General features: G+C 39.1%; 2 protein-coding genes across 2 annotated transcripts in view; one reads left to right on the top strand and one right to left on the bottom strand.

Moving 5' to 3' along the window:
* LOC135216540 (adenylate cyclase type 9-like) overlaps positions 1-23,093 on the bottom strand; it is a 702,034-nt gene that overhangs the window by 297,768 nt on the left and 381,173 nt on the right. The window lies entirely within an intron of this gene.
* Positions 1-23,093, top strand: part of LOC135216539 (adenylate cyclase type 9-like) — a 251,737-nt gene that overhangs the window by 183,948 nt on the left and 44,696 nt on the right. Inside the window, exon 7 of the mRNA XM_064251912.1 lies at positions 9,606-9,667. Coding sequence (XP_064107982.1) covers positions 9,606-9,667 — 62 coding nt within the window. The remainder of the gene's footprint in view (positions 1-9,605; positions 9,668-23,093) is intronic.

Below are 23,093 nucleotides of genomic sequence, written 5' to 3'. Positions count from 1 at the left end.
TCACATGAGACCGCTGCAGTTCTACCTACAAAGAATGTGGAATCGGAAGACAGGGGAACTTTCGGATTCTTTTCCCCTGCAACCGGAGATCAAGTCCCACTTGAAGTGGTGGTTAAACCCTCTAGAGAGGAACGAAGGAGTATCCCTGTCTCTTCGGAACCCGCTCCTTGTGTTGTTTTCCGACGCCTCGGAGACAGGTTGGGGAGCAACACTAGGAACGAAAGAAGTGTCAGGCACCTGGACAAGAGAACTGGTGTCCTGGCACATCAACGCGAAGGAACTTCTAGCTATCCATTTAGCCCTGAAGCACTTCGAATCAGATGTCAGAGGCGTGGTAGTCCAGGTCAACTCGGACAGTACCACGGCTCTGGCTTACATCCGGAAGCAGGGAGGGACTCACTCTTTCTCCCTTTACAAGATAGCAAGAGCTCTGTTGATCTGGGCAGAGGAATGAGGCATCATACTCCTAACAAGATTTGTGCAAGGAGAGAAGAATGCAAGAGCAGACCGACTGAGCAGGAAGAACCAAGTCCTTCCTACAGACTGGACTCTCCACTCCGAAGTCTGCCAGAAACTCTGGTCCCTCTGGGGGAAACCTCAGATAGACCTGTTCGCCACGTTCCTCCCCAGAAGAATGGACAACTTCTGCTCGTCAGTGGAGGATCCCAGAGCCATAGCGATCGATGCCCTCCTCATGGATTGGTCGGGCATAGACGCTTACGCCTTCCCCCCATTCAAGCTGCTGGGAGAAGTGCTAAGGAAGTTTGTGTCCTCAGAAGGGATGAGAATGACACTCATCACTCCCTTTTGGCCCGCTCGAGATTGGTTCACAGAGGTACTGGAATGGACGGTGGACTTCCCCAGATCTCTTCCCGAAAGGACAGATCTGCTCAAACAACCCCATTCGAGAGGTTCCACAAAAACCTCCCTGCTCTCTCCATGACTGCCTTTCGACTATCGAAAGACTCGTCAGAGCGAGAGGCTTTTCTCGAAAAGCTGCAAGAGCGATTGCCAGAGCCCGCAGGTCCTCTACCCTGCGGGTTTACCAATCGAAGTGGGAAGTTTTCCGTAGATGGTGTAGGTCGAAGAAGCTGTCCTCCTCCAATACCTCTGTGACCGACATTACCGATTTTCTTCTCTACCTAAGAGAAGAATCACACTTGGCAGTTTCCACCATTAAAGGATACTGGAACATGCTCTCTACTGGGGCCTGAACATAGAGGAAAACAAAGATCTTCATGACCTTTGAGACCTCCAAGACCAGATCTTCTCTTCCTCCTAGCTGGAATCTAGATGTGGTTCTCAAGTTCCTCACATTTGATAGGTTCGAACCCCCTCATCAAGCATCGTTCAGGGATATCACGAGGAAATGCATTTTTCTCCTGGCCCTTGCAACTGCCAAGAGAGTCAGTGAACTACACGCATTAGACTCACGTGTGGGATTTAAAGGAGATTCTGCAGTTGTCTCTTTCCAACCTCTGTTTCTAGCTAAAAATGAGAATCCTTCTAGACCTTGGCCCAGAAGTTTTGAGGTCAAGGGACTTTCTCCTCTTGTCGGGAGGGAGTTAGAAAGGTCTCTCTGTCCAGTTAGAGATTTAAAATTTTATCTTCAAAAGAAGAAGCAACTGCAGGGTTGCAATCAGAGTCTCTGGTGTGCTGTATGAAGGACCCTAAGAGACCCATGTCAAAAAATGCACTAGCGTTCTTTGTCAGGAATGTGATAACGGAAGCACACATGAAGTGCCAAGATGAATCCTTTGAAATGCTAAGGGTAAAAACGCATGAGGTACGTGCAGTTGCAACATCTCTATCTTTCAACAGAAATATGTCGATGAAGGATATTTTAGGAGCGACGTACTGGAGATGCAACTCGGTGTTTGCTTCCCATTACTTAAAGGATGTCAGAGTGACATACGAGAAATGCTTCTCTCTGGGTCCTTATGTATCAGCGGATACTGTGCTGGGAAGAGGAGCTAAGACTGATCCTTAATGTTTTTAGTTTGGTGTTGAGTTTTTAGGGTTGCTTGAAAGGTGGTTGGGGATAACTCCTTTCAATCTCATTACTAACCTGGGTGTTAGGATCAGGTGATCGGGATCGGTGTTGTGCTCCTTGATGATGCCATTAGACAAGGTGTTTTGTCATGTAAGTGGATAGGACCCCATTGACAAAGAACCTCAGGCTCTGTCGAGTAAGCGGATAAGACCCCATTGACAGACCCACAAGAACTCTTAGCATGATGTCACATTCTCGCTGAGGCTCTTGAGGCAAAGCAGGCTCTAAGCAGTAGCCATGAAGTTTTCAGCCAAAACAGGTAGGAACCAAAGTTTTTTATATAATACCTACAACGTATGTTGTCTTCCTATCTATTTCAGTAGTTAGCTGTCTCTTACCCACCACCAAGGGTGCCAGTCAGCTAAGTATATATCTGACAGGGAAGTTGAATGTACAAAAATTATATTGTTATGATACAATAAAGTTTTGTACATACTTACCTGGCAGATATACTATACGAATAAATGGCCCACCCAGCCTCCCCTCAGGAGACAAGTGGAAGAGAAAATCTGATTAGAAAACGGGAATGGTTCCTATTCCTGCCACCCAGCAGCAGGGCGGTAGATCACCTGACCTACCTGTAGCGTGTGCCTTGAAATTCAAATTTCTGTCGGGGACGACGGAGTCTATAGCTAAGTATATATCTGCCAGGTAAGTATGTACAAAACTTTATTGTATCATAACAATATCATTTTAATTGTGCATGAAAAGCTGTAAGCTTTTTTTTTTGCTAGCGCACATCAGCGCTTCCCATGATTTTTTACCGTTATTTGGAGAAGTGCAAATTCTTTTGAGGAATTTATCATTCTATTTAGAAGTTTTATCAAAAGAAATGTTCCACAATTATTATTATTAATATGCATACGCTGGACCCCTGTATTTGCATTCTCAGGATTCGCTGACGCATGCATTTGCAGATTTTTCTGTAGAACCTATCTAAAAATTATTCGTGGGAGGACTTGCTTATTTGGGGGTTTTTCTGTGCAACAAGTCTATAAAATTATTCTTGGGCCCCCTGCTATTCGCGAATGCGAATGTTTTTGTACAGCAATATTCTGTATTTTCATGTTATTTACTCTATGTGACATTAATTTTATTATATAATAATAATAATAAATCATACAGCACTTAACTGGTGATGAATTTTGATTATAGATGATGATAATGATATAGCTGTGCAACCTGATGAAAGATGATGAAGATAGACTGCACAGCAAAGTAGAGGTGTTACAGATCCTTTGAGGGAGCTTCGTCACCTTCTTCAGGAGGCGCATTGTCAGTGGTTTCGGGAGGCACCACCTTCTTGAGGTAATTGTACATTTGTACAAACAAGGCATGATAGGGTTTCACTATTTCATTAACTGCATTGATGAAATTCGTGGCCCTTTCTTCATTCTTATCCTGTGACTTTACTATTGTTTGTATTTACCTCACTTTTCTGATCAATTTGTACAGACCACAAAATTTTTCAAAGGCCTTGTCCATTGGTGGGATAGTAATAAAGAGGGAGGTGAATTCTTGTCCAAAAATGGACTCCCCAGGTATTTTGCCTGGCTCATACTCTTTGTTAATGCAGGCAACTGCACTTTCAGTCACATGGTAATGGGCTGCTACTTCTCCATGACTTCTGCCCTCTCTTAACATGTCAGTCATATTTATTATCTCCTCATTTGTCATTAACTGTAAGGGCCTGTGACGCTTAGGCTCTTTGCCAGAAGCCTCAGTAGAAGCAGAACGTTTAGAGGACATTTTAAAAAATAATTCATAGCCTGTAGTAGTGTATACATACTGTAGGGCACACGCAAAACACTCACAAACAAAAGAACATAGTACATATTGGAGCTAGTGATTACAGTATGTGCATTGATATTTTGCACAGGCTGTATATTTTATGAAATGTTTTGTTTTAAGATTGTTTCTAAATATGACAATTATGTACATAAAGTGTTTCAGGAAAATACTACGTATTAAGTGCTCAGAGCATATCTAAAATATGTAAGACAATGGTAATAGCAGGGTACGTATGTTTTCGTCTGCAGCACATAGTATTTTCATGCATACAGTGTACCTCAGGATACGAAATTAATCTGTTCTGAGGCGGCCTTCGTAACCTGAGCTTTTCGTATCTTGAAACGTATTTTACATGTAAATTGTCTAATTCGTTCCAAACCCTACAAAAACACCCCAGTAAATTTTATAAAAGCTAAATTAACCAATAAACAATGAAATACAACAATTTGGACCATTCAATACCTAACTTAATTCATAGTACTAATATGTACTACATAGTACCTGTAACTAAAGTGTATTAGTGTACATGGTATACAAGAAATACTGTACGTACATATGTACGTATGTAGTAATATGTGGAACCTTACCTTTCGAGTGAGGTTATCTCTGAAAGTGGCGACTGGCACAAAACCTTAACACTTAACTTTACAAAAAACTTAAAATTAAATTTATTCTTTTTATTTTTTATTTTTTTATTTTTACATTTTTTTTACTTTTTTATACTTTATTTTTTTTTGTTTTCTTTTCTTTTTTTTTAAATTTCATCATTTTCAACTTTCTGTTTTTTCGTAGTATCACTTGGATCTTCCTGTTTGCTTACTCCTACTAAAGGCCTATTCAAAAAATAACTATCCAAGGAGGATTGCTTCTGCCTGCTTTTGACAATGTTCCTGAAACGACTCGGGCAAACGTCATCAAACTGCGCAAGCATACGACCTGTGTTAGCCTTTTTGGGGTCTCTTTTCTACAAATGATTGCACCTTATGAAAAGCAGCGTGAGCATCCGTAATTTCTGCCATTGTCATAGGGTCATCCTCCTCCTCCTCGCTGCTGCTAGAGAACTCTTCTTGAATGACGTTGTGTTGCATGGCGGCCTCCAACTCCTTCAGGTCATCCGTCGTAAGCTCCTCTTGTTGCTCCTCGAGAAGGTCATTGATGTCGTCCTCGTCGACGATCAGCCCCATGGACTTGCTGAGTGCAACAATCTCGTCAAGATCTGGTTGCGAAACAGTTTTAGGAGTCAACTGTTTCTGAATCTGCACCAGCTTCGCCCACGTTGAATCCCTCGAAGTCTCGGGCGGATACGGCATCAGGCCAGAGTTTGCTCCACGAAGAATTCAAGGTTCGCCTCAAAACCTCCTGCCAAGCTTGATCAATGAGTCGGATGCATATTACGATATCGAAATGCTCCTTCCAAAATTCACGCAAGGTGAGGTTTATGGTATAGCTGATGTTGAAACATCTCTTGAAAAGATGTTTCGTATACAGCTTCTTGAAGTTCGATATCACTGGCTGGAGGAGAGGGGTGATGTTAGGCGGAAGATAAAGAACTTTGATGAAAGAATACTCCACTAGGATATCTTCCTCGAGGCCAGGAGGGTGAGCAGGAGCATTGTCCAACAACAGCAGAAATTTCAGAGGGAGGTGCTTCTCTTCCAAGAATTTCTTCACTGTCAGGCCGAAACACAGATTTACCCACTTGGTGAACAAAACTCGTTACCCAGGCTTTCGCATTAGCCCTCCACATCACTGAAAGCTTCTCCTTTAGCACTTTGTGGGCCTTGAAGGCTCGAGGAGTCTCCGAATGATACATGAGTAGGGGCTTCACCTTGCAATCCCCACTGGCGTTGGAACAAAGTGCGAGCGTAAGCCTGTCTTTCATAGGCTTATGCACAGGTAGCTTCTTCTCTTCCTCCGTGATGTACGTCTGACGAGGCATTTTTTTCCAAAAAAGGCCAGTCTCATTACAGTTGAATACTTGCTGAGAACTGTAGCCTTCCTTGATCATCATCTCGTCGAACATCTTAATAAAGGCTTTGGCCGCTTTCGTGTCCGAGCTGGCCGCCTCCCCATACCGCACCACTGAATGGATGCCAGTCCATTTCCGGAGTTTTTCAAACCACCCATGAGAAGCCTTCTTGAAGTCTGGGGTTGGCGTCGATGTCCCTTCTCCGTCATCTTCGGCCTGGGCAATCAAATTGCCGAAAATAGCGCTGGCCTTGTGGGAGATTGCCGTCTCGGTTATCATATTGCCAGCAATTTCTTTGTCTTTTATCCAGACAAGAAGTAGCCTCTCCATCTCATCATGCACGTGGCTCCTCTTGTTGGACAAAATAGTGACGCCCTTGGAAGGTGTAGCTGTTTTGATGGCTTCCTTCTGCTTAAGAATGGTGCCTATTGTCGACAGATTTCGGCCGTATTCCTTAGTGATCACACTCAACCGCATACCAGCTTCATACTTCTTAATTATCTCCATCTTCGTCTCCATAGAAAGCATTCTCTTCTTTCCGTGAACTTCAGCAACTTTCTTGGGACCCATGACTACGTATATTGTACGTAATTAAGTTATGTAGTATACTAAAGTTTTCACACAACACGATAAAGTAGTACAACGAAATCAGTAACACAAATTTGTTAACAAACGAAATCATATATGTGAACGAACGAATTCCGTGTGCATACACAAATGCTGGTGCGAAGCAGGGGGTGAAGGACGCCTTTACGTAGAGCCCGATGGGAGAGATGCTGACCAATAGGAGAGCAGGATCTTATGGCGGTGACTAGCTTCAGGAACCAATGGGAGAATGGGAGGATGGTGGCGAGTCTACTCAGTTGGCGGCGCGCAAGTTTTAAAATTTGTTATTGGTGGTCCAGGTGAATCTCGGGACTTTACAGCAACAACCTTTCGTAACCTGAATTATTTTCGTGTGTAGAGCCAAAAAAATCTTCGTATTTGCTTTCGTAACTTGAATTTTTCGTAAGCTGGAACTTTCCTATATCGAGGTACCACTGTATGTACTAAGTATATTTTTATAACTAAATACATTTTTTTATGAAAAAATATTTATTATGAAATATTACATTTCTGTAATAAGTTAATGTGAACAGAAAAATTTAAGTAATGTAATTGATTTTTCTTAAAAGATGCTTCACCCAAGGCAAGTGCCCACAGACAACTCTTGCGATGCTGTGACACCTTCTTAAGGCAGTACCCAGACAAAATGATACTCGAATTGCTATTGGCTGTCGTCTGCAGAGCAGCCAATCCAGGAGCGGCATTCATTTTCGGTGTTGCTCATTGACTGTGCGCTTGGCGTTGATTGGTTGAAACCAGATTCCCATCTTGCAAAGATGGAATTGTGGGTATTGCACATCCCCCTTCATCAGCCTCACTGCATTGGAAGTTACTGATATATGTGAACGTAAATGCAAAGCTGTGTTCGATGATCAGCAAATATCCAAGTGAATCATGCCGAAAATGGCCCCTAAAATGTGCCCTACACCTTCTAAGGCTTTTGGCAAAGAGCCTAAGAGAAAGACGGTGATCATGAAGCTCGACTAGGTGAAAGTTCTCAATACGTTGAAGGAGGGCAAAAGTTTCGCCGCAGTTGGCTGCCATTTCAATGAGAACAAGAGCACGGTGAGATACATAATAAAGAAAAGAAAGTGAAGCCAGAAAAAGTGTGAGCATGACATACTATGGTACAACAAAGGCAGTGTTGACAGTGAGAGACAAAATGATCTTGAAAATGGAATTTTGCCTCACGTACTGGATCAAGGACTGCTATAAGAAGAACGTGCCCCTGGACTCCAACATCATACGCGAGAAAGCACAACAGCTTTACCATCAGCTATCAACTGCTATGGAAGGTGGCAAATTGACAGCTGATGGTAGAGCTGTCGTGCTTTCTCACGTATGATGTTGGGGTCAAAGGGTACGTTCTTCTTATGGCAGTCCTTTATCCAGTAAGTGAGTGCAGATTCCATTTTTATGATTGTTTTGTCTCTCACTGTCGACACTGCCGTTGCTGTACGTACCATACTATGTCATGTTCACACTTTTTCTGGTTTTACTTTCTTTTTTCTCATTGAAATGTCGGCCAACTGCAGTGATGAAGAGGCACAGGAAGGTGATGAAGAAAGGGAATTAGAATTCTGGGGCTTTGATGAACCAGCTCCTGAAGAGGAAGAAGAGCCACAACCGTGACCGTCGCCAGCTCCCTAAGGTTTTCAGGTGAGCAAAAGATGGTTCCACCAGTTCCAAAAAAGGTTCCACCTAAAGTCTGTTTCCCTACATGGGGAAGCAGCATCGGCCGATAAAGAGGCGGCCACGAAGTTTCCAGAGATCTTCAAGAAAATCCTGTGGGTGAAAGGATACTGCCCAGAACAGGTCTTCAATTTGGATGAAACTGGCCTTCTTTGGAAAAAGGTGCTGTCCCGGATGCACCTTATGATGGACGAAGCTTAAGACTCCTGATTCAAGGCACAAAAGGACAGGGTGACCCTCCTGATATGTGGGAATGTGACTGGCTTTTTGCTCAAACCAGGCCTCATTTTTTCAAGGCTACAAATCCCAGGGCACTCAAAATTAAGAAAGGTAACTCCCTGACAAAACTCACTCAGGCAAAGCTTACTAACTTTTAAAAGCTCATAATATACTACATTAAAATGAAATGTAAAAATGAAAACACCAGAAATGTAATCCTGCTGTGGGCACATTACTAAATGTAGTAGAAAGACTAGTAAGTCATGGAACAGACAGCAGCACGTTTGACCACTGCTGAGAAGCAGATAAGAACAAATATTAGTAGAGTATCTGCAAGGAGACTCAGTGGGTCTGCTTGAATCATTTTCTTTGAAATACTTTGCATTGTTCACTTGGATGTGGTCAGCATGGTTTTGTGTATTTTATGATTAATTGGTTTATATTAAGAATAGTATTTGATAAATTCTCAATGTTCATGTGTCTTCTTGGTAATGTAGGCAGATTAGTTTGTGATGTAGACAAGATTTGGCTTTGTTGAAGGACTGTAGTTTATTTATTATATTAATACATGCGTCCCCAGTCATTGGTGGGGGCAGCTCTCGGTGGAGTGCCGATAATTGAAAGCTGTCACTAACCGAAATTCGGTCATTTATGGCGCTTATAACCAGTTAATGGCGCTTCTGTTAGGTATGTTATGGCACCATAACTCTGTTATCTAACCACTTGGTGTCTTATGGCACCACAAATCACTGATTTTATGGTGCTGTCTAGCACCATAAAACCGAACCACCATTAACCAAGTCTGCCAATAGCCTGGGACTACCTGTACGTACTCCAAAGATTAAATACCAAATCTTCTAAAGACTAGGTGTGAATTTACCTTTTAGTAAATATCTCCAAGAATATTTGTTGGGTTACTGATATTACTTAAGTAGTTCTAGAATTTTTTTTTTATTTCATACAGTACAGTACTGTTATTTTGTTATTATGTACTCGAGTCGTTATTTGTTTTTCCACTACTTAACGAATGACATAGTAATGGCTGAACTTTATGACTAACCATTTGCACTTATCTTTGACAGTAGCCAGGGGCATTTTTTGAAATTCTGTTTACAGATTTTTATGTATTTTATCTGATTTATTGCATACCAGTGTTGTTAAAGGAAACTTTTCTTATTGGAAAGTTATGTTGAGAATGCATTTGCCATTTTCTGTTAAACTTGATAAATTATTTAATAGTTTTATTTTTATTGCATCTTTTTTCTCTTGTTACAGCCAAAGCAAAAACTACATCTCTACCAAAGATTGGTTGCAGGAATGAAATCATAGTTAATAAGGTAAGTTGGAAGTATTTATGAAATTATATGATAGTTATTGAGCATCTATTGGGTTATTGAGTATCTATTGGGAAAGAAAAAGAGGAATATAAGTGTCAGACAAAGGGATGGATCAGTAATGATTTAAAAAGGAAAGACAGTGCTTGGAAGAATATTTTTGAGAGGTAGTAAATGAAAGATATATATAACTGATAAATTGATTGAGGGACCAGAAGCCAAAGGTGACTTGAATGTGCTTTTGAATGAATGTGTGCTTTTGTATGTAGGGTCAATAATTGAAATGATTTAGGTAACAGAAACCATCAAGCTGATATTGAACCATTGCATATATGGTTTTAGCTTGACATGAAAAGCACTGTGCACTAGGTAAATTTTTAAGCCAAATATGTGATGGGAAGATGAAGCCTAATGATTGGGGAAGTGTGGCAGGATAACAAGCTTAAAAGCAAGTGGCAAATCTCCCCCACATAAACCTAATCACTCCAGCTGCCAAACCCACCCTCAGTCACACTTTCTTCTTTACACTACAGAATTCACGCTGGACAATTGACCTATACCAACACAGAACATAAAAGCACAAACCCAAAAAACAAAAAACTCTCAAAATACATGTACTTACCCAATCACTCCAGTTACTCCGGGCTGTGCTGTGCTGTCTGCTGGTCGAGGTCGCTGAGCCATTAACAACAACAAACCAAAAACCAAGGACCACAACCCAACAACACAACACCCAAGGACTGCAACCCAACAACTCAACAACAACACAACAACAACTTAACAACACAACAACCAACCAAGGAACACAACCACAACCTCACATATAACAACACAGCAAACAACAAGGAACTCAACCACAACTCAAAACTACTGCACAAACAATTACTAACACAAAAAAGCAACACACACCCTCACTAACAACACCAACAACAACCCTCAACCATAACAACTCACATACAATCCAACAGGAACTCACAAAAACCTCATAGTACAACAACTCTTAAGCAACAATACCAAACTAACAAAACAACAACTAAACAACAAACAAAACACACAACTTAGCTGACCATCAATGCTTTCAACCGACTGCTGCTAACACTACTGGCTGTCACAGGCTCTAACCCAAGACTGACCAAAGACTCACTCAAAACTCAGTTAACGATCCATACAGCAATTACACCCTCTCTCTCTCTCTCTCTCTCTCTCTCTCTCTCTCTCTCTCTCTCTCTCTCTCTCTCTCTCTCTCTCTCTCTCTCTCTCTCTCTCTCACACAGATGTTGCCAAATGGAACTCCATAACTCCTCCATATTTCCTCCCCCGTTACATTTGACAATGTCTCCTTACACTCACAACACCCACACTAAATAGCCTTCTGCAACACCCATGGATGCTCGGACACAGGTCCCCTGGATCTTGTTTGAGGGCCCTCATACACACACTCAGCTACACCGCCATCAACTTCTCCCAGGTCACTTCCAATCAGACTCCCGTTACCATCTCCCTCACTACCATCCTCCCAGATCCCATTCACTATCTCATCTACCCCTTCCAACTCTTGTCCGAATATCTCTCGTAACTCTGCCACCAAATCACTTACCTCATTTGCACTCCTGCCAAACTCCCAAAGAGACTCATTCATACTGCCAACTACATCCTTACCACCTGATTCCCTTCCCGGTGAAACTTCACTAAACCCTGACAATTCAAACCCACACGCTATATGTATCATTCCTTCTGTCAAAGTCACCCGTATTACATGCCTTATCCGCCATTTTTACCCCAACACTAACCCCTCTATCATGCAGCTCACATTTCTCCCTTTCATTCCCTTTCCTTACCTTCTTCCGCTTTCTTCCATACTCAACCAACACCAACTGCCAATCTTTCAGACTCATCTGCTCACTGGCACTTAGGTCACATTTATTCACCCTCAACCACTTGCTCATCGCATTCTCCCTAACATACTGCCGCATACTAGAGGACCCACCCAACTGAATCCCCTTAACACCTAGTGTCCCGAATCCCAGCCTGACTCATCCTCTTTCACCTATACACACTCACCACGTGACCTTTCATTCCACATTCAACACACTTTGCACACTGCTCTTTACACATCCTAGCATAATGCCCGTTCTTCCCGCAGTTGCCGCAAACTACGTTCATACGGGTACCCCGACATCCACTAGCCATGTGCCCTGCCTATCTACACCCATAACATTTATTATCCCTATATCTCTTACACTCGCTCACCAAATGCCCTGTTTGCCGACACCCAAAGCACGCTCCTAACGCCCACCGACATTCATTCTTCCTGTGTCCTGGCTTACCACATCTATTACACTGCTGCACTCGCTCACAACTAACTGACCCTAGTCTTCCAACTCTTACACTCCTATCTTTTTTAAGGCTAACTACACTCACGTTACGTGCCGTAATGCTCCTATCTACCACTCGCTCTGCCATTTGCCTCGGCCCTTCCAAAACTGCCTCCCTATAGCTTTTAAATTCTGGTATAACCTCAGCTACTTCAGTCCTAACACTAACACTTCTACTCTCTTCCATACACCTATATAACTCGTAATCCTCTACTATTTCTAAAATGTTGTTCCAGGTCAACCTTTCATTCGTCCATCCCATTTTCTCCTTACATTTCAGATTCATAAACTCATATACACACACTGGTACAGTCGCCAACAACTTCAGCACTAACTCCTTACACTCATTTATCCCTTTGTCCCTAAACTTTTTCCTGGCTAATGTCTCTAACCTACAGACATACATTGACAACGACTCACCAACATTCATTCTTGCCTCTTCAAAATCTTGCTTTCTCCTATATCTAACGCTACTCTTTATCCTCTTTGCCTGTTCTATAATCCTGGCTTTCACACTCTCATATGACACATTCCCTACACTCATCATTACCCCATACATACTCAACAAAAATCCTGTCAAAAAGCTACCTAACTCTCTTGCCCAGACTCTTGTTATCCCCATACTTTGCCTCACAATACCTCTCATATTCTTTAAAAAAGTCCCTTATGTCCCTACTACCATATTCCTTGTATTGTGCACATCAGAGTACCTCCCTCATATACACAGCCTCTCGTACTTCCTGCTCACTCTCACTCTCACTTTCGCTACTTCTATTCTGACCCTTCTTTCCCTCTTCCAAATACTCTCAGCCCTTTTCCCAATGTATTCAGTCCTAGTCTCATCCTGTCCATCACCCTCACCAACCTTCTTTCCTTTAGTCTTCTTCTTTTCCTCAGCCCCCTTCTTATTCTTGTCCTCAGGTTTATCCTTATCCTGTGTCTTCCCATTCTTTCCCTTACCTATCACAACCAAATCACCTTCACTTTTACTCTCATCCACTAGCTCTTTTGCTTCCTTTACCACTCCTGGCCCGTCACCAGACCCAGTAGGCCTACCTCCTACAGTTCCCTCTCCCATGAATCCCTTTATCATTTCCTGCATCATCTCTTGCACTGCATTCATCATTACCCCGAATTTTATGTCTATTTTCTCAACCATTCTCTCTTCTGCTCCTTTCACCTCTTCTTTCATTTCCACTTTTGCACTCCTTAGCATTCTTCTCATTTCCTCTAACTCGCTCTTCAGCTCCTCACACTCTACCCTTAACCTCTCATTCTCCACTTCCAACCTTTCCTTAGCTTCCCTCGCCAACCTCAGCTCCTCCTTCAGTCTCTCTATCTCCTTCAACCCTTCCATCCTCACTTTCTTTACCAATCACACAACTCACTACCCCAATCGTCCTGCAGCTGCTGCACAAACAGTCCCTGTTCGGGGCAGGATAACAAGCTTAAAAGCAAGCTGCAAATCTCCCCCACATAAACCTAATCACTCCAGCTGCCAAACCCACCCTCAGTCACACTTTCTTCTTTACACTACAGAATTCACGCTGGACAATTGACCTATACCAACCAGAACATGAAAGCACAAACCCAAAAAACAAAAAAACTCTCAAAATACATGTACTTACCCAATCACTCCAGTTACTCCGGGCTATGCTGTACTGTCCACTGGTCGAGGTCGCTGAGACATTAACCCTTAAACGCCGAAGCGGTAAAAAAAAAAAGTCTCCCGTGTGCCGAAAGTGTTTCAGAGTGAGCGCGGAAGCGGAAAAAATATTTTTTTCAAAAAATCACAGCGCGCTTAGTTTTCAAGATTAAGAGTTCTTTTTTGGCTCCTTTTTTTGTCATTGGCTGAAGTTTAGTATGCAACCATCAGAAATGAAAAAAATTATCATTATCATATATAAATAATGCGATATATGATAGCGCAAAAACGAAATTTCATATATAATTGTATTCAAATCGCGCTATGCGCAAAACGGTTAAAGGTAACGAGTTACTTCTTTTTTTCGTTGTAATGTACACTAAATTGCAATCATTTTGGTATATAACACATCGTAAAACGATAAAAGCAACACAGAGAAAATATTATCACAAAATAATGCATGAATTCGTAACGCACGGACGTAAACAAATATTTTTTTCAAAAATTCACCATAAATCTAAATATTGTCCTAGAGACTTCCAATTTCTTTCAAAATGAAGAAAAATGATTGAATATTACTAAACTGTAAGAATATTAGCTTACAAATGCAGTTTTCGACCATATCTGACTAGGTAAAGTTGACCGAATATCGAATTTTTTATATATATATTTTTTTATATGCAATTATTTCGGAAATAAGAAAAGCTACAACCTTCAAATATTTTTTGTTTTATTCTACATGAAATTGTGCACATTTTCATATATAAAACTCTATGAAATGCCTAATATGAAACGGAGAAAATATTTTGGAGATTTGTGGCGGAGAATCCGCGCACGGAGGGAAGGAAAGATTTTTTTTTAAATTCACCATAAATCTAAATATTGTGCTAGAGACTTCGAATTTATTTCAAGATGAAGATAAATGACTGAATATTACTAGACTGTAAGATTTTTAGCTTACAATTGCGTTTTTCGACCATTTCGGTAGAGTCAAAGTTGACCGAACGTGGTTTTTTTTCTATTTATCGTGATTTATATGCAAATATTTCGAAAATGAGAAAAGCTACAACCTTCAATTATTTTTTGTTGTATTCTACATGAAATTGCGCACATTTTCATATATAAAACTTTATGTAACGGCTAATTTAAAATGGTGCAAACATTACCACAATCGCACGTATGATTTTTTCGGAAGAGTTACCGCGTGGACGTAAAGAAAATGTTATTTTTTTCATAAATTCACCATAAATCGAAATATTTTGCTAGAGACTTCCAATTTGTTGCAAACTGAAGGTAAATGCTTGAATATTACTAGAATATAAGCGGTTTAGCTTACAATTGCGTTTTTCGACCATTTCGGTAGAGTTAAAGTTGATCGAAGGTTGAAAATTTGTCACTTATAATAATGAAAATATTTCAAAATTGATAAAAGCTACAACCATGGGTTGTTTTTAGTTTTATTGTGCATGAAATTGCGCACATTTTCATATATAAACTTTATGTAACGGCTAATTTAAAATGGTGCAAACATTACCACAATCGCATGTATGATTTTTTCGGAAGAGTTACCGTGCGGACGTAAGGAAAAAGTTTTTCATAAATTCACCATAAATCGAAAAATTGTGCTAGAGACTTCCAATTAGTTGCAAAATTAAGTTAAATGATTGAATATTACTAAAATATTAGAGTTTTAGCTTACAATTGCGTTTTTCGACCATTTCGATAGTCAAAGTTGACCGAAGGTTGAAATTTTGGCACTTATCGTTATTTATATGAAAATATCTCAAAACTGATAAAAGCTACAATCATGAGTATTTTTTTGTTGTATTCTTCATAAAAATGCGCACATTTTCATATATAATACTCCATGTAATGGCTAATTTAAAATGGTACAAAAATTATGTCAAAGTGACGAAATAATTTCCGAGATGTGTCACAGATACTTTTTAGTGCGGCAAGAAAGAAATTCGCGCTTGTGCGCCTGCGTAACGATTGTAACAAAACAAACAACACCTAGATCCGTGAACTCCCAGCATCCCCAAGGGCGCGTGATTCAAGAGTTTTGGCTGGTAGGCCTAAAAGTATTTTTCCGCGAATTTTTAAAAAAACTTTTGTATGTCGACGTAAAATACGTCCAGTCGGCACCCGAGAGACAAAAAATGTTGACGTAAAATACGTCCAGTCGGCGTTTAAGGGTTAACAACAACAAACCAAAAACCAAGGACCACAACCCAACAACACAACATTCAAGGACTGCAACCCAACAACTCAACAACAACACAACAACACAGCAAACAACCAAGGAACACAACCACAACCCAACAACACAGCAAACAACCAAGGAAACAAACAACCAACAACCCCAACAGGAACACAACCAAACAACCCAAGGAACAACAACCAGAACAAATCAACCATATAACAACAAAGGCAAACAACCAAGGAAACCAACCACAACCTAACCGGACTTAACGCAACAAAACAATTAATAACACAAAAAAGCAACACACCCACTAACAACACCAACAACAGCCCTCAACCATAACAACTCACATACAATCCAACAGGAATTCACATACAACTCAACAAAAACCTCATAGTACAAGCAAAACAACAACTAAACAACAAACAAAACACACAACTTAGCTGACCATCAATGCTTTCAACCGACTGCTGCTAACACTACTGGCTGTCACAGGCTCTAACCCAAGACTGACCAAAGACTCACTCAAAACACAGAACTCTGATCTCCAACAGCACCAGCAGACAACCCAGAACTCCCCAACAGCCAATCCAGTCGTTAACGATCCATACAGCAATTTATACCCTCCCTCTCTTTCCTCTTCTCTCTCTCTCGCTCTCTCTATCTTCCCTTTCCGGCGACAGACGTTGTCAAATGGAACTCCATAACTCCTCCATAGAAGGACATTAATAAAATACTTAGTGATGAACAAGCTGGTTTTAGAAATGGCAGATGCACATACCAAATATTTATAATGATAAATTGTGCAGCAATATGAAATTTAAAAATATGCCTTTGATTACTGATATTGATTATAAAAGGTATTTGATAGCATCCACATACCATTATGGAGAAAACCGTTGAAACTTTACATGAAGAAAGCAGATGAAAAGTTAAATATTGATAGAATCTGGTAGAATTTGTATGAATAGTGGGTTGCTATGGAGAGGAAGTTATTTCACCTTTGCCTTTCTCATGGGTTTATAATAAAGGAAGTAGTTGAAGAGAGAAAAGAAGGTTTAGATTGGTGTAAAAGATAAAAGTTGACAGAGCTAGAATAAGAAGATTAATGAGGTTGAATCTTCAGACATTTTAAGTGACATCTACTAATACACGGACACACACACACACACACACACATATATATATATATATATATATATATATCTATATATATATATATATATATATCCTAATATATATAGATATATATATATATATATATATATAATATATACATACACACACACACACACACACACACATACAGGCAGTCCCCGGGTTACAACGAGGGTTCCGTTCTTGGGACGCGTTGTAACCGCCGGAACATTGTCAAAAATCCTAAGAAAACCGTACTTTTAATGTTTTGGGTGCATTCAAAACTATGTAAACTGCATTCTTATTTCATTTTTCATGAAAAAAAACTTCAAATATTGATTATTTTGCATTTTTGGTGTTATATTTCTTGTGCCAGATCAGCGTTGTAGGCATTGTAACCCTGGAAATAATTTCTGATGAATATAATTGAAAAGCGCCTTAACCTCGGGCAACACATAAACCTGGGGATATATAATATCTATAATATATATATTATATATAATATCTATATATATAATAATATATATATATTATATCATTATATATATATATAACCACTCAACTGAATAAGGCAAGGACGGACACAACCAGAGTGTACATGCTGTCTTTATTGCAAAACGTTTTCGTAATTATCAAGTTAATTACATCATCAGGCTGTTAAAATGAAAAATAAATTTCCTAGTAAAATTGTAAAAACAAAACTAAGTATTAAAAATTCAGAAATGCAAAAGTTAAAAAAGTTATTCTTACAAGTGTACAAAATATACACATTAAAATTAAGGAAGTTAAATTATTTAAAAGGACATACATTAAAATGAAAGATAAATGAACATAAAATAAGCAAAATTGACAAAAGATTGAAAGCAGTTACAGAACAAAGAAGTTAAGGACCGACCTAGAGGAGTGACAGCGTTAAACTAAACGTAAACATAAAAACAATAAATAAACAACACAAATCAAGACAAATACAGAGGGGAGGAAGACGTATGGGTATTCAACGACGGAACAAGTTGTTTAATTAAGAGCGATTCTAGAATAACAAGGTCGTGCGGGTTGGTGGTATGGCCTAAAATACTGAAGTCTTTATTATCGATATATGTTTTACATATTTTGGAGTGATTTCTAATATTGGAGTGTTCTGGGTTTGCAATCCTGCTGCCAGTACGGAAGCTTATGCACGATGGCGAACGATACGCACCTTAAGGAGTCTGCTGGTGGATCCCACATAGGTCCCTGTTTGACATTCAGGGCAAGTATATTTATAAATAACACCAGAGGACATATAAGGTGATAATCGCTCCTTCGAGGTAAAGAGGGAACCGATGGTGAAAGGGTTCTTAGGGATTAATTTTATGTTTATGGCATGAAAATGTTCCATGAATGATTTCTGTGAACTTTTTGTGAAATTTAATGTCATGAGTAAATGGAAAGCATGCATAGAACTTCATTTTAGGGAACAGTTACAAAACTTTTGGTTTAATAATGAAATGTTTTTTCAGTAGGTGATCTAATTTCCTATAAATTAGCTTAGTAGGGAAACAGTTATTGTTAAAAAAGTTAATTAAAAATGTTATCTCGTTATGGAAAAGGACCCAGTTCGACGTAAGGACAATGCTCGGTGGAGAAGGGTAGAAACAGAGTTGGACTTAAAATTCATAAAACAGGAGCTATAAAAGTTGGTACAAAGTCCAGTAAAAGTTTTCTTCCTAAAAATTCGTGGTATTAAAACAGTCGTTTTCTCTGAAAACTAAAACGTCCAGGAATGGTAGACGGTCGTTCGCCTCTTTTTCGATCGTAAACTTATGCTGGATGTATTGCATTGCATATTTACGAAGGATGGTCAGCTTCATATTCACTTTTAAAGAGGCCGAACGTATCGTCAAACAAACCTGGAATAAAAAAAGGGGGAAAAAAAAAGGGGTAGAATCTTAATGGGCAATTATCGAGCATTTGCTCCTCCAGGGAGCACATGAAGATATTGGCAAATGTGTATATATATATATATATATACACACACACACACACACACACACACACACACACACACACACACACACCACACACACACACACCCTAGAGTAATACCTCAATCTTGTGCAAATCGAGTTGTGCAAATTCACAATAGCATGAACTTTTCATTGGAATGTAACTAATAACTACGTAATTATCGTACATGAATTTTTCACAGATGTGAACATTTGCGAATACTCAAGTAACACTGCAAAACCCTACTAAAATGTTTGTTTATTTTTTTATGTTTTAAAGCTTTTACGTGTAAAATCTGTATTAAAGATGTATTAATTTTTATTTTTGTAGGTGCATAAATATGATACTAAGGTAATTACAGAACCTACAGTTAGTGTACTTTTACAAGATGTGATTCCATTCACAAAAGTTACCGCACTTACTGCACTTTTAAAAAATTATATCCTTAAATTTTTATTGATTTCTGAAGTACTAGTACTACAATTAGTATAAGTTTTCATGCTTTTAACCCTCTTACGCCGACTGGACGTATTTTACGTCGACATTTTTTGTCTCCCGTGTGCCGACTGGACATATTTTACGTCGACTTACAAAAGTTTTTTTTTAAATTCGCGGAAAAATACTTATAGGCCTACCAGCCTAAAACTTTTGAATCACGCGCCTTGGGGGATGCTGTGAGTTCACGGATCAAGGTGTTGTTTTGTTTACAATCGTTACGCAGGCGCGCAAGCGCGAATTTCTTTCTTGCCGCACTAAAAAGTATCTATGACACATCTCGGAAATTATTTCGTCACTTTGACCTAATTTTTGTACCATTGTAAATTAGCAGTTACATGAAGTATTATATATGAAAATATGTGCATTTTTATGTAGAATACAACAATAAAATACTCATGATTGTAGCTTTTATCAGTTTTGAGATATTTTCATATTAATAACGATAATTGCCAAAATTTCAACCTTCGGTCAACTTTGTCTCTACCGAAATGGTCAAAATACGCAATTGTAAGCTAAAACGCTCATGTTTTAGTAATATTCAATCATTTACCTTAATTTTGCAACTAATTGGAAGTCTCTAGCACAATATTTCGATTTATGGTGAATTTATGAAAAAAATAACATTTTCTTTACGTCCGCGCGGTAACTCTTCCGAAAAAATCATATGTGCGATTGTGGTAATGTTTGCACCATTTTAGATTAGCCGTTACATAAAGTTTTATATATGAAAATGTGCGCAATTTCATGTAGAATACAACAAAAAATAATTGAAGGTTGTAGCTTTTCTCATTTTCGAAATATTTGCATATAAATCACGATAAATAGAAAAAAAAACCACGTTCGGTCAACTTTGACTCTACCGAAATGGTCGAAAAACGCAATTGTAAGCTAAAAATCTTACAGTCTAGTAATATTCAGTCATTTATCTTCATCTTGAAACAAATTCGAAGTCTCTAGCAAAATATTTAGATTTATGGTGAATTTAAAAAAAAATCTTTCCTTCCCTCCGCACGTGGATTCTCCGCCACAAATCTCCGAAATACGTACGTCCCATTCTCGGAATATTTGCTCCGTTTCCTATTAGGCATTTCATAGAGTTTTATATATGAAAATGTGCGCAATTTCATGTAGAATAAAACAAAAAATATTTGAAGGTTGTAGCTTTTCTTATTTCCGAAATAATTGCATATAAAAAATATGAATATAAAAAAATTCGACATTTGGTCAACTTTAACTCGTCAGATATGGTCGAAAACTGCAATTGTAAGCTAATACTCTTACAGTATAGTAATATTCAATCATTTGTCTTCATTTTGAAAGAGATTGGAAGTCTCTATAACAATATTTAGATTTATGGTGAATTTTTGAAAAAAATATTTGTTTACGTCCGTGCGTTACGAATTCATGCATTATTTTGTGATAATATTTTCTCTGTGTTGCTTTTATCGTTTTACAATGTGTTATATACCAAAATGATCGCAATTTAGTGTACATTACAACGAAAAAAAGTAACTTGTTACCTTTGTTACCTTTAACCGTTTTGCGCACAGCGCGATTTGAATACAATTATATATGAAATTTCGTTTTTGTGCTATCATATATTGCATTATTTATATATGATAATGATAATTTTTTTTCATTTCTGATGGTTGCATACTAAACTTCAGGCAATGACAAAAAAAGGAGCCAAAAAAGAACTCTTAATCTTCAAAACTAAGCACGCTGTGATTTTTTGAAAAAAATATTTTTTCCGCTTCCGCGCTCACTCCGAAACCCCTCCGGCACACGGGAGACTTTTTTTTATTTACCTCTCCGGCGTAAGAGGGTTAAGTGTAAATTTGGTATGGAAAGTTTGTTTATATTTATATTTTTTAATATGATACAATACATAATTTGCAGTTTTGTCCCATGAGATGAGATTGTTCGGTCAGGCTACGTTGATAAAATGAATTCATTAATGTACTCATAAAACATATCAAAGACATAACTAAGAGTTTTCGTTCTGTGAAAATTACTTTCTTAACCTCGGAGAATGTGCATAAAGTATTTCTCTCTCTCTCTCTCTCTCTCTCTCTCTCTCTCTCTCTCTCTCTCTCTCTCTCTCTCTCTTTTTTTCATAGCCAGCCTTTTAAATTGATTGAATTTTACCTTTACCATCTGCTAAGGTTATGTAAATACATACATGAATGTCTTTTACTGTAATACAACAGTATAATATAAGATAAAAAGGCCCATAACATACACACATGAATGTCTTTTACTGTAATACAACAGTATAATATGAAGATAAAAGGCCCATAAAACATTATTTGAACGTTGCAACCACATATTTCGAGCACTTCCTTCTGTTGCTCCTGATCACTGGTAAAATATGGACATAAGATATCTTGCAAGAGTTTATATACAAGCATATGTAGGTGTGGCAGTAAGTCTCTACTGATGACCAAGGAAGGATGGGATTAGAATATTCTCTGGTGATTTCTGGCCTTATTAACTCGTCTGGCAACTTGTCCGGTGGTCGGATGTTCTTGGACATCTGCTTGAGAAGCGGCCTAAGGATTAGTTCGTCGATGTCATCCGATTTCCAATGTCCTAACAGGTTCATATTGTTGGTTTGATTGATGATAGCAGATTCCAGTATCATCCTTTTGTACAGACAGCTACTTTTGAAAACCAGCTCTGCCCCACTCCAGTTAGTAGTATGGCCTTTGTCCCTAATATGTAGCAAAATCCCCGAGTTCTCCGATGCATATCGCACTGATCTTTTGTGCTCTGTTAATCTCTGTGAGATGGATCTACCAGTTTCCCCATGGTAAATCTCATGACAATTGCTACATGGTATCTTGTATACCCCAGCTTCTTCTCCTCTTTTATTCAAGTATACATTAATGAGCGAACTCCCTGTGGATTTGGGATAATGGAAAATGAAAGGATTATTAGACCTGAGGTGTTCCATGGCTTTTTGGATGTTTCATAGTACGGAAGTTTTATTTTATTGTTGAAATCTATTTGTCTATTCTGAGTGGGAGCTGTATATTGGATCTGCTATAGATGCAAACTGTAGCACACCCATCATGTGCTCTAATTGCCGTATGGAAGCAGTAGGCTGTGTCAGGAACCTTTTGAGGTTTTTCCTTATTCTGTTTTGAGTTTTGAGGGGAAGATACAAAAGGCTGTGAAGCGTGTCCCAACACATTCCCAGCCACTGAAAATGTCTGCTGGGTGTGATGCAGGATTTTTTCCAATTTATTATAAACCTTTTTGACTGGAGTATGTTGACTACTATTCCTTGGTTTTTAAGGCACACTTTTCTTGTGGCTCCACAAACTAACCAGCTGTCTAAATAAGCTATCACATGTATTCCTTCTTTCCTGAGTTCCCGAACAACTACCTTCACCAATTTTGTAAAGATTCTCGGGGCAATGTTTAGCCCAAAGGGCATGATCTTGAATCTGTATGTACTTTTTCCTATCCGGAACCCTAGGGAGGGGCGGAAGGGAACGGCAAAAGGAACGTGCCAATATGCGTCTTTCAGACCTATAAAAACTGTCCAGGTCCCTTTTGAAATGACGGAATGTACTTGGG

Source organism: Macrobrachium nipponense, chromosome 6 (genome assembly GCF_015104395.2).
Source record: "Macrobrachium nipponense isolate FS-2020 chromosome 6, ASM1510439v2, whole genome shotgun sequence".
In the NCBI taxonomy this organism is placed as follows: Eukaryota; Metazoa; Arthropoda; class Malacostraca; order Decapoda; family Palaemonidae; genus Macrobrachium; species Macrobrachium nipponense.
This window is presented reverse-complemented; position numbering and strand designations above follow the sequence as displayed.